The 14,557-nt window shown below is 36.9% G+C and overlaps 1 protein-coding gene across 1 annotated transcript in view; it reads right to left on the bottom strand.

Annotated features, from left to right (window-relative positions):
* Window positions 1-1,203: 1,203 nt before the first annotated feature.
* The window catches only part of LOC145259603 (collagen alpha-1(XII) chain-like), a 150,659-nt gene continuing 137,305 nt past the window's right edge, over window positions 1,204-14,557 (bottom strand). The window contains exon 8 of the mRNA XM_080117259.1: window positions 1,204-2,046. Coding sequence (XP_079973385.1) covers window positions 1,373-2,046 — 674 coding nt within the window. The 3' untranslated portion in view covers window positions 1,204-1,372. The remainder of the gene's footprint in view (window positions 2,047-14,557) is intronic.

The raw sequence follows: 14,557 nt of genomic DNA, 5'->3' as shown, positions 1-14,557 counted from the left end.
ATTAGTAATTATTACAATATATTACAACATACAACGTTGTGAGAATATTACCCAAGATGAGAAAATAGTCTGAAGAATCAAAATAATCCAAATTGTCAATCGTCATCTAAAAATATATGAAATCTATATAATTATAAGACTCCAATCAGCTTTCTTGCCTGGGCATTTAAACCGTCCATCCGGTTTCTGACTTCCGGTTTAAAAATTTATTCTGTTTACCTACTTCATGGCCACTCTGTCTTAAGTCCGATATTAAAAGCCACTGCTGCTATTCAAAGCATACACAAGGTGATCAATATTTTTTGTTTTAACTTATTTCAAGGTGTTTTCTTTACAAATGAATGTAATTTAACGCCGTAAAGTTAAAAAAAAAATAATTTAAATATAAATGTACAATACATAGCTAAAATCATATTTATAACCATGTTTACTGCCTTTAGTAGCGTTCCTGTGGATTCTGGCCATTTTTTTCGGGTCTTACCTGAAAATATTTTTTTATTAAGGGGGCGGTAGAAAGCTTGGTTTTAGTAGTGCTTTTAATAGGGCTTCCTTAATTTTAATTAGTGCTTGCAGTAGTGCTCTGGAGTCTTCCTGGGTTTTATTTTTTTCATTCATCACTTGAAAAAATGTTTTCTCAAGACAATAAAAGACAATATAATCTCAAAATCACTTTTTTAAAAAAAACATTTTTCATCTTAGCCTTTAAGGCCAAAGAGTGGACTCGTTTGCTTTTTCCGTTATTCGGGTGCACTAATGGTTGGATATTGATGCACCTACTTAATGAGATTTATGCTATTTGTATTATCTGAATCATTCGGATAACTATTCTCATCTTCAGTGTTATTTTCACAGTGTTTCGATCGCTATAACCTCCGACCTTCTTCAGGTGTATATTGTCGAACTTGTTAATCTTTCTGTCAAACTCAGAAATCATTCTGTAGACCTCGGGTATCTAAACGGAACCCTTTATTTAATCCTTATGGGTAGCATGCTCTCGTTCTGTAAGCCATGACTGGATAGCAGTCCTAAGTAATTCGCAGTTGTATCTTTGATTGTCGCCCGGAATAAGACTTGAACCTTTACTCTCGCGAAGTGTGGAACTTACAACTGTATTTTACAAATGCTTTATCCATTAGGCCACGAAATTCTTCTCTTTTTTTTTTAGATAAGCTGACTGATTTAATAAAACAACGCGAGACGGTATTACCTTTCGTAGGGTTTTTATTCAGCTTTTATAATAAAGGTGAACCTCGTACATTTTATCTACCATATTCGTCAGTAAAATGTACCCAGAAGAAAAAGAAGAAAAATTAAAAGAGTTTGTCATTAGAATATCTAAAAAAAAAAAAAATAATAATAATGCCAAGGCCATCTAATACATACTTGCTTCGTCTCTTTGTAGAAGATCTGGGAAGGTAGTTGGGGCTTCCGGTGTGGTCGTTGTAGGAGGCAACGTTGTCGTGGTGGTAGGAGCTGGCGTCGTTGTCGTAGTAGTAGGAGGAGCTGGTGTCGTTGTGGTAGTAGTTGGAGCTGGGGTTGTGGTGGTAGTGGTGGGGGCTAGTGTCGTTGTGGTAGTGGTTGGAGCTGGGGTTGTGGTAGTAGTGGGAGCTGGTGTCGTTGTGGTAGTGGTTGGAGCTGGAGTTGTGGTAGTAGTAGTGGGAGCTGGTGTCGTTGTGGTAGTAGTAGTGGGAGCTGGTGTCGTTGTGGTAGTAGTGGTGGGAGCTGGTGTCGTTGTGGTAGTTGTTGGGGCTGGGGTTGTAGTGGTAGTAGTGGGAGCTGGTGTCGTTGTGGTAGTGGTTGGAGCTGGGGTTGTGGTGGTAGTAGTAGGAGCTGGTGTCGTTGTAGTAGTGGTAGGAGCGGGTGTGGTTGTGGTAGTAGTAGGAGCTGGGGTCGTTGTTGGAGCTGGTTTGGTAGTGGGTTTTTTTGTTTGAATAGCAATAGGAGTAGGTAGAACGATGGTTGTGGTAGGAGGTAATTTTCGTGTAAAGGTGACAGGAGGTGGTGTTGTAGCTTTCACTGTAGTTGGCTTTACCGTTGTTGTCTTTGCTGAAAAGAAAAAAATATATATTTTAAAATGAATTATCAATGTTGTATTTCTGTATTTATATATATATATATATATATATATATATATATATATATATATATATATATATATATATATATATATATATAAGTGAACGTGTTTGTGTATCTGTGTGTCTGTGTGTCTGTCTGTGTGTGTACATTTCCCTACGCAATAACACTGTCAATTTTAAGTTTACAGACTCGAAATTTGATATACAGGATACTGAGATGTGAGAAAATCTATGTGATCGGTTTTCGGCCGGAAATTTGGCTGTTAAGGGGTCAAAGTTCAACGATTTGACCTTTGAAAACTCTACCAATCTCCTCCGCCAATTTTGGGTCTAAACACTTGAAATTGTAGATATAGATTTCTTGGACATGGATCAACTTAATAACTTGATTAGAGACCTAAATAATAAATGTTAAGGGGTAATAAATAAGGGGCTTTTTTTTTGCTCAACATACACCTCCAGAGACCCGGGCGACGCTAGGCTGAAATGCTAGTATATATATATATTAACAAAAATTTAGCCATGTTCCAAAATCCAAGGTATGTATACTAGCTTTTCGAGGAATTGTGCGCCTTCTCAAAGTGATGTTATGTCGAGTAACACACACACTCACGCACGCACACACACACACACACACACACACACATATATATATATATATATATATATATATATATATATATATATATATATATATAAATGAACTTGTTAGTGTATGTGCGAAAAATCTCTACCAAACTCCTCTCTAAATATTATACCTACTGAGTTTAAATTTTTTATATAGGGTATTTGGACTTGTAACATACTTCCTATTTGGTTTTAGCACGTAAAAAAATTATTTTGGGAGTCAATATTGAAACACACTTGACTTTTGCCTAGGGTAAGTCGACTGTGAGCTTATTTTCTGTACATGCGCTCATTTCAAGTTAATTTTGCCGTTTGTGTATATGTAACACTCCCGCTCTTATGAAGTTCGCTAGGACCCTTGTTGTCTTGGAAACTTCGGCTCGGATCGTCTGGTTCTTCTTAGAGGGTCGTTACATTGAATCATGTATGCTGAAAGCGAATATCGAAGTTGCAGGCAAAAGAAAAACAGACACGTGAAGTCTATTCTACTTCACAAATATATTACAGGTCTTTTTACAGATATATGGTTCAGTTCTTAGTAAATTTTTAAAAGTCGCAAATCGCAAAGGGGTCACGTCTTCAGGGTCGTATCCAGGACCAGCTGATTCACCGAATGTCAGTCCGATATCTGGCTCTGAGTTCGTTGAGGCCAGACAATGTCAATTGTTATTGTTCCCAGATGTCTGGCGTCAATTTTGTATACAAAATATATCTCTTTGACTTCCAAACAATAAGCAAATATATCTATTTTGACAATGAAATAAAATATATATTTATATCCTCTATTTTAAATCCTCGGAATATCTGCTGTTACCCGAGATCGATTAAAGCTATCTTAGCATACCCGGCTCCCCAACGAGGGCAATTCACTCCCTCAGGTCGATCACGTTACATATACATATAGATTTAGGTCATACGCTGACGGATAAGGCTTGTGAGTTACATGTTTGGATTTCGATTTTCGCTGATGGCACCCACTTTTGAAATCACTGCTATATATTAGGTGCAATATAATAATCGATTGAAAATTAGCTTTACAATCACAAATACAAAATCTGCATGAATTAAAATATATTATATAAGTGTATTTTAAAACCGGGTAATGACGGGCGGCTTGCTAGTATATGTACACACACACACACACACACACACATACACACACACATACATATATATATATACATATATGTAGTCATCGATATACAGTCCTGTTTCGTTGTATCACAACTCATCAGTGCCACTAGACTAGCACCTATCGCAAGCCGAGGATTGAACCTAGAACCATTGCGTTCACAGTCAGCAGTTCTACTGATCGGCCCACGGGAGCGACGCCCGTAAATTATCTCACCAAATGTCTATTTAAACAAACATTTGTCCAACACTTTTACAGTGCTCTAACCGCTTTATATATAAACAAAGAGTGAGCGTCGCATTTTTCAACCAATTAAGGGTGAGATTATTTACGACAGTGCTCTACCCAAAGAGTGGGGCTTAAAATATTTGTAGTCATCGCAAGCCGAGGATGTGTGTGCGTATGTGTGTGTGTGTGTGTTATTTGAGAAGGAAAACCGTAATCAACGTTTCGTCCCTATTTCAGGGGACATCCTCAGGATTTCGTAGGAAAAATGCAGAATCCTGAAGATGTCCCTTGAAATAGGGACGAAACGTTGGTTACTATTTTATTAATTCTCGGCTTTCCTTCTCAAATAACAATAACGTCAACCATCGCGCTTGTATTTTTATTTTATTTTTACTGATATATCTATATATATAAAAATGTAAAGTTGGTTCGTTCTAAACAAATAAAACCCTATTTCTAAGTTACCAATTTATTTGAAATTTTCAGACAACCCATCTTTAGAGTCGAGGTATGTTTTTATGTTATTGAAATAAATTTACCTCGCGATTTATTAAAATTAAAATATTAAATAAAATAAATATATTTTTTTTACTGCGAATCTGTTCTGTTGATAAAACTGAACTTCCGGTTCGATTCATTTCACAGCCACGAATTGACGAAAGATTTCATTTTCTGTTAACTCGATAAGTAAAACAAAAAAAAAAAAAAACTTACTCATGCAGAGAGTGATCCGTGCTGAAATAATAATGTTATTATTTAAAAAGCCATTCTTAACATGGGGAAGGGAGGGTGTTTTGTACCTATTCTGTACTTTAACCTTACAATTGAATAAAAACATATCATAAAACTTTAAACGTGGAAAACGATTTTAAAAAAATAGCGCGGATCACTCTCTGCATTAGCACACACACACACACACACACACACACACACACACAAATAATAATAATCCCATATTTTAAAACTTTAAATTCATTTATGTACTTATGTTTTTTAAATTTTATTTATGTTAAGGCTTCACTCATGAAACATTACGTTTTAATTGTTTAGTTTATTTTCACGGCATTGTTTACATAAAAAAGTTTGTTTTAACTTTTTCTAAACTGTTTCATTTTTACGACATGCCTCAACGTATTATAAGCACCCTAACCCCCCCATGTTAAAAAAAACAACAAAAAAAACGCCCGAAAGCCGTTCTTAACATGGGGAAGTTAGAGTGTTTATAATATGCTGGGGCGAGTCGTAAAATTAACGAAGTTTCTATCTATTATTTATTGCAAAAATTGCTTGAAATTTATTTATTTGACAAAAAAATTAAATTTTGGTACTCTTTGGGCGTTGAGTTCCATGGCGACCAGTAGAAAAAAATAATAGTCGCTCCCTTAGTCTCCCACCTCACCCCGCGCGTAACATATTTTATTTACTGAAGTTGCCGTAACTAAACGATTATCTGTCACATTTACAAACATTTATTTATTTATTTATTTTGAAAAAAGTTTTACTTTTTATGAATATTAAAAGAAAAATTGGTACTCATGCAGAGAGTGATCCATGCTGAAATAATAACGTTATTATTTAAAAAGCCATTCTTAACATGGGGGAGGGTGTTTTGTACCTATTCTGTACTTTAACCTTGCAATTGATTAAAAAAAAAACACGATTTAAAAAATAGCGCAGATCACTCTCTGCATTAGCACCGAAAAATGTTACTAAACATTTATTAATAATTTCTCACTTTTTACAAACATTTGATTTTAAATTTCTTTTTAAATGACGACTTTTATCGACTTTTTTTTTAAATATCCCCCCCCCAATGGTGTTTATTCCGAAATCCGTTGTTAACATGGAGAGGTTGGGGGTGTTTATTCTGAAAGCCGTTCTTAACATTTGTGGAGGTGGATCTAATGTAAAAAAATAAATAAATTAATTAAAAAAAAAACTAAATCATTTACTAATAACTTCTCACTTTTGCATATCTGAGAAAATAGACCACATACTGTCTTCACATCCCTCGGCTAACATCCACATATGTGGTGACTTCAACGTCCATAACGTGGAATGGCTGACCCATTCAAATAAGACAGACGATGAGGGGAGGTTTTGTCATGATTTTGCCATTGCTTATGATCTCACTCAGATTGTTCGCGAACCCACCCGTGTGCCCGATACACCCGGTCAATATGCAAGCCTCTTAGACCTTTTTCTCTCAACTTCCCCTGAGCTATGTTCATATTCCGTTCATTCTCCTCTAGGATCCTCCGACCACTCCGTCGTATCAGTTAAGATAAAAACGAAATGTAAGAAGCCTCCAGACGTACCCCTCCACCGTACTGTATACCGATACTCTATGGCTGACTGGGATAGCTTCCGTACATTCATATCTGATTTACCTCTGCACTCCATGTTTAAAAAGGATGTGTCCTCTATAGTATCAGATCTGACCGAATGGTTAATTGCAGGCATAGACCAATTCATACCATCTAAAAAATTCCAACAAAAACCTAACAGCCAGCCATGGTTCTCCCCAGAATGTGCTGCTGCTATCGCGCACAGAAATCACTTTTTTCCATAGCTACCAACGTAATAGATGCACTGAGACTAAAGCTGCTTTTAGGTCTGCCAGCAACCACTGTAAAAGAGTAATAAAAAATGCAAGAGAGCTATATGCCCAGTCTGTTAAATCCAAGGTAGCTGATCAGCGGCTTGGATCCCACCAGTTTTGGCAAATAACAAATAGGATCCTGAACAGAAGTGTGCGTTCTATCCCAACCATTATCAATGGACCAGAGGTCATCTCGTCAACGTCAGACAAGGCCAAACTATTTGCAAAGAACTTTGCAGCTAATTCTACCCTATGCGACGAAGGCCATCAACTCCCCATATTTCCTCCTATAACACACAACAAGCTAGGTAACATACAAATATCCGTGCAGGAGGTCGCCAAGCTAATAAAGAACCTAGATTCCAGTAAAGCAACTGGCCCTGATGGCATCCCAATTATAGTGTTAAAAAAGCTTCAACCAGAACTTGCTCCCATACTTACGAAACTATTTAAGCGCTGCCTTAAGGAGAAGTGCTTTCCGACTCCCTGGAAGACCTCATCAGTTTGCCCTGTATTTAAGAATTCAGGTGATAAGTCATCTCCCTCTCAATACAGACCAATAAGTCTCCTGTGTGTTATGAGTAAGTTGCTGGAATCCATATTAAATAGAGAAATAGTCAACCACCTCAGCAGGAATAACCTTCTTAGTGACACACAATATGGTTTCCGCTCTGCAAGATCTACCGCAGATGTGCTGACGGTTATATCCCACAGGATTAGTGAATCTCTTGACAAAGGCTTCCTTTCTAGGGCAATTGCTCTCGACATATCAAAGGCCTTCGACAAGGTATGGCATAAGGGTCTACTTCACAAGATTTCCAGCTACGGTATAACTGGAAATGTTTTCTCAGTCATTAAATCATTTCTCTCCGATAGGCTCATAAGAGTAGTGGTAGATGGATAAAAATCGGAGGCCTGCAATATAAATGCTGGAGTCCCTCAGGGGTCAATCCTGGGCCCAACTCTCTTCCTGATCTACATCAATGACCTCCCTAAACACATACTTAAATCATTCGTTGACATCTATGCTGATGACACGACCATCTACGGCAACACATCAAAGGCTGTAAATGACAAAGTTCTCTCTGATTCTCTCTCCTCTGATCTCGAGCGCGTGGTTCAGTGGGGGAAGAGGTGGCTGGTTACCTTTAATGCATCCAAAACCAAACTGCTATCCTTACATCATCAACGCTCTGATCCCCATCTGGCATCAATTGTGATGGATGGCTCTCGTCTGGGTGAGGCCCCGTGTTTTGACAAGCTTCTGGGTTTGACCTTTACTCCTGATCTGAAATGGAACACGTACATCAAGTCTGTTGCCAAGGTCGCTGGAAAGATGGTGGGATCCTTCTACCGCTCCAGAAGATATCTCACTACGGATGCAATTCTCTATCTATATAAAAGCCAAGTACGTCCAAGGATGGAATACTGTTGCCATATCTGGGCAGGAGCTGCTAAAAACAGCCTATCCTGCCTTGACAGAGTACAAAATAGACTTCGTGGCTTAGTGGGGGATGCCCTTTTCTTTACCCTGCAACCTCTCTCCCACAGAAGAGACGTTGCGAGCCTGTCCTTGTTTTATCGTTATTTCCATGGCAGATGCTCGTCTGAACTCCAATCTCTGGTCCCCCCTCGCCAATCTTTCACGAAAAACACCCGTCTAGCTGAATCCACTGTGAAAAATTTCCCCCACTCTATATCTGTGCCTAAATCAAAACGCAGATTCCATGAACAAAGCTTCTTTCTTAGAACTGCACGCCTGTTGAACTCTGTTCCGTCTGCCTGCTTCCCTCCGGACTACAACTTGGATGTCTTCAAGTCCAATGTTAACAAATTCCTAATGAACCGCCCCCTTAAGTAAACATTTCATCAAATCTCCTCACTAACGTAATGTACTTGCAATAACCCTTATCCCTGAGTGGCTTCCGGGCCTTGATAAGTGGTGATCACTGTGTAAAAAAAAAAAAAAATATTTTTAATTTACATGCGCAGATGAACAAATTGTTGAATAGTACGAAAACAAAACATTTAGGTCCACCTCCACAGTTTTCTTTTTTAAATGACGACTTTTATTGATAAATAAATTTACTTCTCCGCAACTTTTATTGATAAATAAATCTACTTCTCTGCCACGGGCACTGAACCCCTCCTTTTTTTTTAATAGTATTTTCGGGTGGGTATGCTGACAACAAATATCAGTTAAATTTTGCAAATAGCCCCCCCTCTCCAAAAGTGGTGTTTATTCCGGAAGCTGTTCTTAATATGAGGAGGTTGGGGAGGGGGTGATTATAAGGTGGACCTAATCTAAAAAAAAACAAGTTGTTTATGCGCACATAAGCAACTATTTTTTTATTAACTTTTTTTTTTAATTTTTAATTTAAAAATTAGTAAATTTCAATGAATAGAATAATAAATCATTTATCATTAATATGTGTTTTTGTTTTTGTGTTGAATGAAACTTTTTTTTTTCATTACAACAATAATGAACCAATTTAAATCTTCCGGCATGCGTTTAAGGGTTACGAAATTATCAATAAATCGTTTAGTTACTAAGCCAACGTCAGTAAATAAAAAAAATGTCACATGCGCATGCATTAGCCTTGACTGGGAGGGGGGGCTAAGGGAGCGACCATTAAATAATTATGGTGGTCGCCATGGAACTCAACGCCCAAGGATTACCTAAAGTGGCACTTATGCACTTATGTTACCGTGCTATTTTTTAAAATAGTATTTTCCTGTTAAATTCAAATTTTACAATATGTTTTTCTTTTATTAATTTGTTAAGTGAAAGTACAGATAACCCTGTCGGTTTCTAATGCGAGGAAAATCTAGCCCCCCCCCAAAAAAAAGGGGTACTCTGGATAATAACAAAACATTAAAATTGCCTCAGTCTCGAAAGATTTCTTCTCTACTGAACGAGGAAAAAAACGGTGAAGTGTAGTTCACCTTCTGTTTCACTCCCCCTCTCTCAATATCTCTCTCTATCCATCTCTTCCTTTCCCTCTCTCAATCTATCTTTCTCTCTATATCACCCTCTCCATCTCTCTTTGAGCCCCCTTTCTCTCTCTAACTCCCTCTATCTCTCTCCTTTCCTCTGTTTCATCCCTCTCTGTTTCTAACACTCCACCTCTCTTTCTGTTTATCTATCAATCCCTTTATCTCTCTATCTCCTTCTCTTTCTCTATTTTCCTCTCACTGTCTCTTTTCTATCTATATATCTTCCTCTCTATCTGTCCATCTCTAATCCCTCATCCTATTTTAGTCTCCTAAATTAATTACAGTGAATAAGGCATTGTCAAAACATGGATAAATCCTATTTTATTCACGTAATTTACTGACTGTGAGAATAGAAGTTATTTGGAAATTACTGCTACCTTGAACAGCACCAGAAGTAACTGGTAAAACCTTTCTAATTAAATTGATTTTGGCAGCCATTTGGTAACAAAATGACATAGCCTTAGCCCTTGCTGCATGAGGAATACCTGCGATCTTGCTGCCAAGTAGAAGAATTATTTATTCTACTTTAAAACATTAAACTTTTCAAAAATCTCATCTTCGACATCTCCAAAACATCCAATATGGGGAAAAATATTGCAGAAATGCAAACTTATTGTTTAGGATGAATGCACAATGGTACGCAAAAAATCACTTGAGGCTCTTGGTCGATCCTTGCAAGATTTGCGTGGCAATGTCAGACCATTTGGGAATGCAGTAATATTGCTTGCAGGAGATTTCAGACAAATGTTACCTGTTATTCTTCAATCAACACCAGCAGATGAAATAAATGCTTGCCTCAAATACTCTACTTTTTTGTTCCATGTGAAGACATTAAACTTAACTCAAAATATGCATGTACAGTTGCAGACTGTTCGATCCGCACAAAAACTTTTGTATCACTTGTGGGAAATTGGGTATTAAAAAGTGCCAGCTGATCAGAGTTAAGGGCAAAATTCTTTGACTTTTAACTTCTGTAATTTCTGTAATTTTATTTCATCAAAAGAATAGTTAGTTTAAAAGGTTTTTGCAGATATTCAAAATATAAGAATTCCATTTGACTGAGTAAATGAGCTATTCTTGCAGGTCAATACAAAGATGCCCATGAACTGAACGCTATAATTAAATGTAAAATTCCAAGTGAGGTAGTCAAATACAAATCCATCGACACTGTTGTGAAAGCAGATAAAGTGGTTAATTATCCAACAGTTATATTTGCCAGGGATGCCACCGCATGTATTGTAATTGAAATTTGGTGTACTAATTATCATGTTGTGAAATATAAACCAATCCAAGCTTTGAAATGGCACATAGCTTGCAGTAAAAAAAAAAGAACAAACAATATCATAGAAACAGCAATCTTAACAGGACCTTTCACAGATGAATATATCTTCATTCCATGCATTCCTATGATTCCACCGGATACATCATTACACTTTAGCAAATTGCACTTTCCAATTTTATTGTCATTTGCAATAACCATCAACAAAGCACAGGGAACAATCTTTACAATTGTGGGCCTTACAGTTACACACTGACTGTTTTTTCACATGGACAATTTATGTTACATATTCAAGAGTCACCAAACCGGAAAATCTCTATATCAGCTAAGAAAATGGAACAACAAAAACTGTGTACCCATGCAAAATGGAAATTTAAACCTATAAGAAACATGCTTTTTCTCATTTTGGAACTTTTTCCATTGCGCCAATTTGAGCCACAGCAACGCGTGACAGGGTACAGCTAGTATATATATATATATATATATATATATATATATATATATATTGTCACAAGAAAAGAGAGTATAATGCAGAAGTGGCCATTCCCCCCCCCCTCATTCCTTGAATTTTATTTTAAATATCTATCAGTCAGGGCCCCACCCCACCCCATTGCTATGGAGACGTTCGGCAACGAAATATCCACGAAAGAAAGCGAGTTAGACACCCCCATTCCCCATGCCCCATTTTGACCCGTTGGACACTGTCTGAATGATTTCTTTTATTATCATGTATTTTTAATATTTTGTTTTGTTTGTTGAATTTTAATGCACAATGACATGTCTATCATTCAAACCCTGGCGTGTTTGAATATATGGTTAAGTGTCAATTTTAGTCACTTAGAACTGCTTTAAAGCTTCACCGTTCACTCATTTTATAGATCACTTTCTCAGCTATATTGTGAAAAAAATTTTTTTTTCAATTTTCGTTTAGTAAAACAAAAGTTATGATGAATTTACTAGTGTTCTCAAAATCATACAAATTCGTAAGGAGGTGAGCGACGTTTTTCATGACTGGTTTCCATAGCAACCACGTCGCTTCAGCGACTAGTGTTGCTACTAATTCACTCCTCTCGCGAAAAGAGATGTAACAAGTGAAACAGAGAGAATTAATGCAGACGAGTGCCGTACATTGTTTTTAGATATGTCTATGTTATGTTTATGGGGGCAAAAAAACAATTAAGCCTGAAATTAAACAAAGAACACCTGAATTTATTGGAAGCCAGGAAAAATGATGGATTACAATAGAAAAATGCGAACATGAAAAGTAATATGAAACAGGGAAAAGAAAAGAACATGATATTCTAGTAAAAAATATAATAAATTTATAATTTAAAATATTGTAAAATTAGGAATTTTTATGAATTCCATTTAACATTATATAATCACATCTTAATGACATTAACCATTATATCAACATTGTGCCATCGAACAGCTCACTTGAGGTTAATTATAAAATTCACCAAACATCTCTATCTCCACTATTATATGACATTTTGTCTATGTGTGTGTCTGTGCGTGTGAGTTCATTATATACTAGCAGGATGACCGGACATTGTCCGGGAGTGAATGATGATTAATGAATACTTCACACTCGCATATTTTTATTGTCATCAAACACTGTGAAATCGTCCATTTTTCAATCAAATAGATTGAGTGCCTGCTTTAGTTGGGGACCCATTCGAATGCTGCCCTATCTTATTAAAGAATCAACTGGTCCTGGATACGACCTTAAACTATATCCGATGGTGAGGCCTGAGCTTGCGGGATTTGGGGAGTGTGGAGCCACCGTTTAATTTCCATTGCTCCCAGGTTCACTCTGACCCGGAGTGGTAGTACCTGTTAGGGTCCCAACTATGGGTTAAATAGAAACCGACTTGCAAAAAACAAATATATTCTATTAAAAAAATTGTTTTCAAAATCACTGGATTCGGCATTATATAACATGGAAAGGGTTGATATGCCGTAAAACAAAAACAACCAACCAACCAAAGTTGATTTAAAAAATAATTACGTAATGGCTTGAAAGTTGAAAATGCAAAAGACAAGTATCATTGTTTCTGTTGTGGAGACGCCCACTAATAAGCATACGTGGGTGAACACGATATAGATAAAGGTATCAAGTCAGCAAGACCGGGGAGCTGTGTTCGAACGCCGGATAGGCAAGACGCATGTGCCGGTTGCTCCATGAAAGACTTTAACACGCCCGCTGCCGGACAATCTTCCAACTGCAGTACAACTGCACCTTTGTAAATATGTATTTTATTTTCGTCTTAATATATTTGTTTTACCTTTACTTTCTGCGTTCGTGTTGTTATTGATAGACACAACAGTTTCATTGTGTTCTAAACAGAAATATCTATGTCGAACGCGCCTATGTCTTATCAAAGAACCTACTGTTGATTTTATACGCCGGACCCTTCTGCTTGTGTGATAATAAAACTTGTCAAATTCACTTGTAGTGTTAACTTTGTTCAAAATCGTACTGTTTCTTCTTTAATTGTTTTTTTTATTATCGATTAACGATTTTCGATACTTATCGGAGACATTTTCATGCATAACCTATCAAAGAACGCTCCCGGAGGCATAAAGTACATTTATTTATTTACGGACTGCTATCCTCATAGGAATACGGAGTCTTTTTACTGCATCTTCAGTAATTACAGTCTCCCATAGTTGTTGTCGTCTTACCACGGTTTGAGCCAACTAATGTTCTAGCCGGCTTTGGGTAGGATTGAAACTGCTATCTTGAGACAATGCTCACCTGGAACTATAGAGAGCTAACGCCTCTATCCACTGCGCCATGCATTGTATTACTCATCGCGGTTAACAACCTGACGAAAGCCAGAGGAATAATTGGACCGAAACGTCGTGAAAAAACAACTATGAAGATGAGGATGAGAGTCCGTAAATAAGATAAAGAAATATACCAATTACTCATCTCAAAGGATTCCAATAATAGAATACATGAAATTTCATACAAATCAGTCCAGCCGTTTCGAAGTTCATAAGAAACTCTCTCTCTCTCTCTCTCTCTCTCTCTCTCACACACACACACTCACTGACACACACACAGACACCATTAGACATACATACAAAATGCTTTATATATATAACTCGAGGTAGAGATAAGAAAAAAAGTTATAAATGAAACCTAAAGTATTGGCAATGAAATGAAAACTTTATTCATAAACTATTTTACTTTTTTAACCAACTTTAATGAATTCGACGTAAGGATTTTTTTATCGTTTAACATAGATCTAAATATGTGATATTGAATTATCTTACCTAACCGATTCCAAATTCGTGGTCCTGGGGTGCCAACATTAGAATACCTCCCCTACACAAAACGGTCACAATTAAAATAAAGTTATTTGGATTGCTTGGACTATTATTCTCATCTTGGCTGGGGGGTTTTCACAACGTTTCGACCGATGTAACCTCCGACCGTCTTCAGATGCATTCACACTGTATGGTATTAGTAGGGCTAAGACAACAGCATATTCTTTTAATTGTTTTGACTCTTGGGTGTGTATCCATTGATATCTTATATGTTTTTATGTAGAGTGATGTGGTTCTCAGTTGATTATCTGTGTCGAATATACACTCGAGAGTCA

This window comes from Euprymna scolopes, chromosome 35 (genome assembly GCF_053919585.1).
Source record: "Euprymna scolopes isolate OS-2025 chromosome 35, ASM5391958v1, whole genome shotgun sequence".
Lineage (NCBI taxonomy): Eukaryota > Metazoa > Mollusca > Cephalopoda > Sepiida > Sepiolidae > Euprymna > Euprymna scolopes.
The sequence above is the reverse complement of the archived record's forward strand: the minus strand, read 5'-3'. Positions and strand labels throughout refer to the sequence as shown.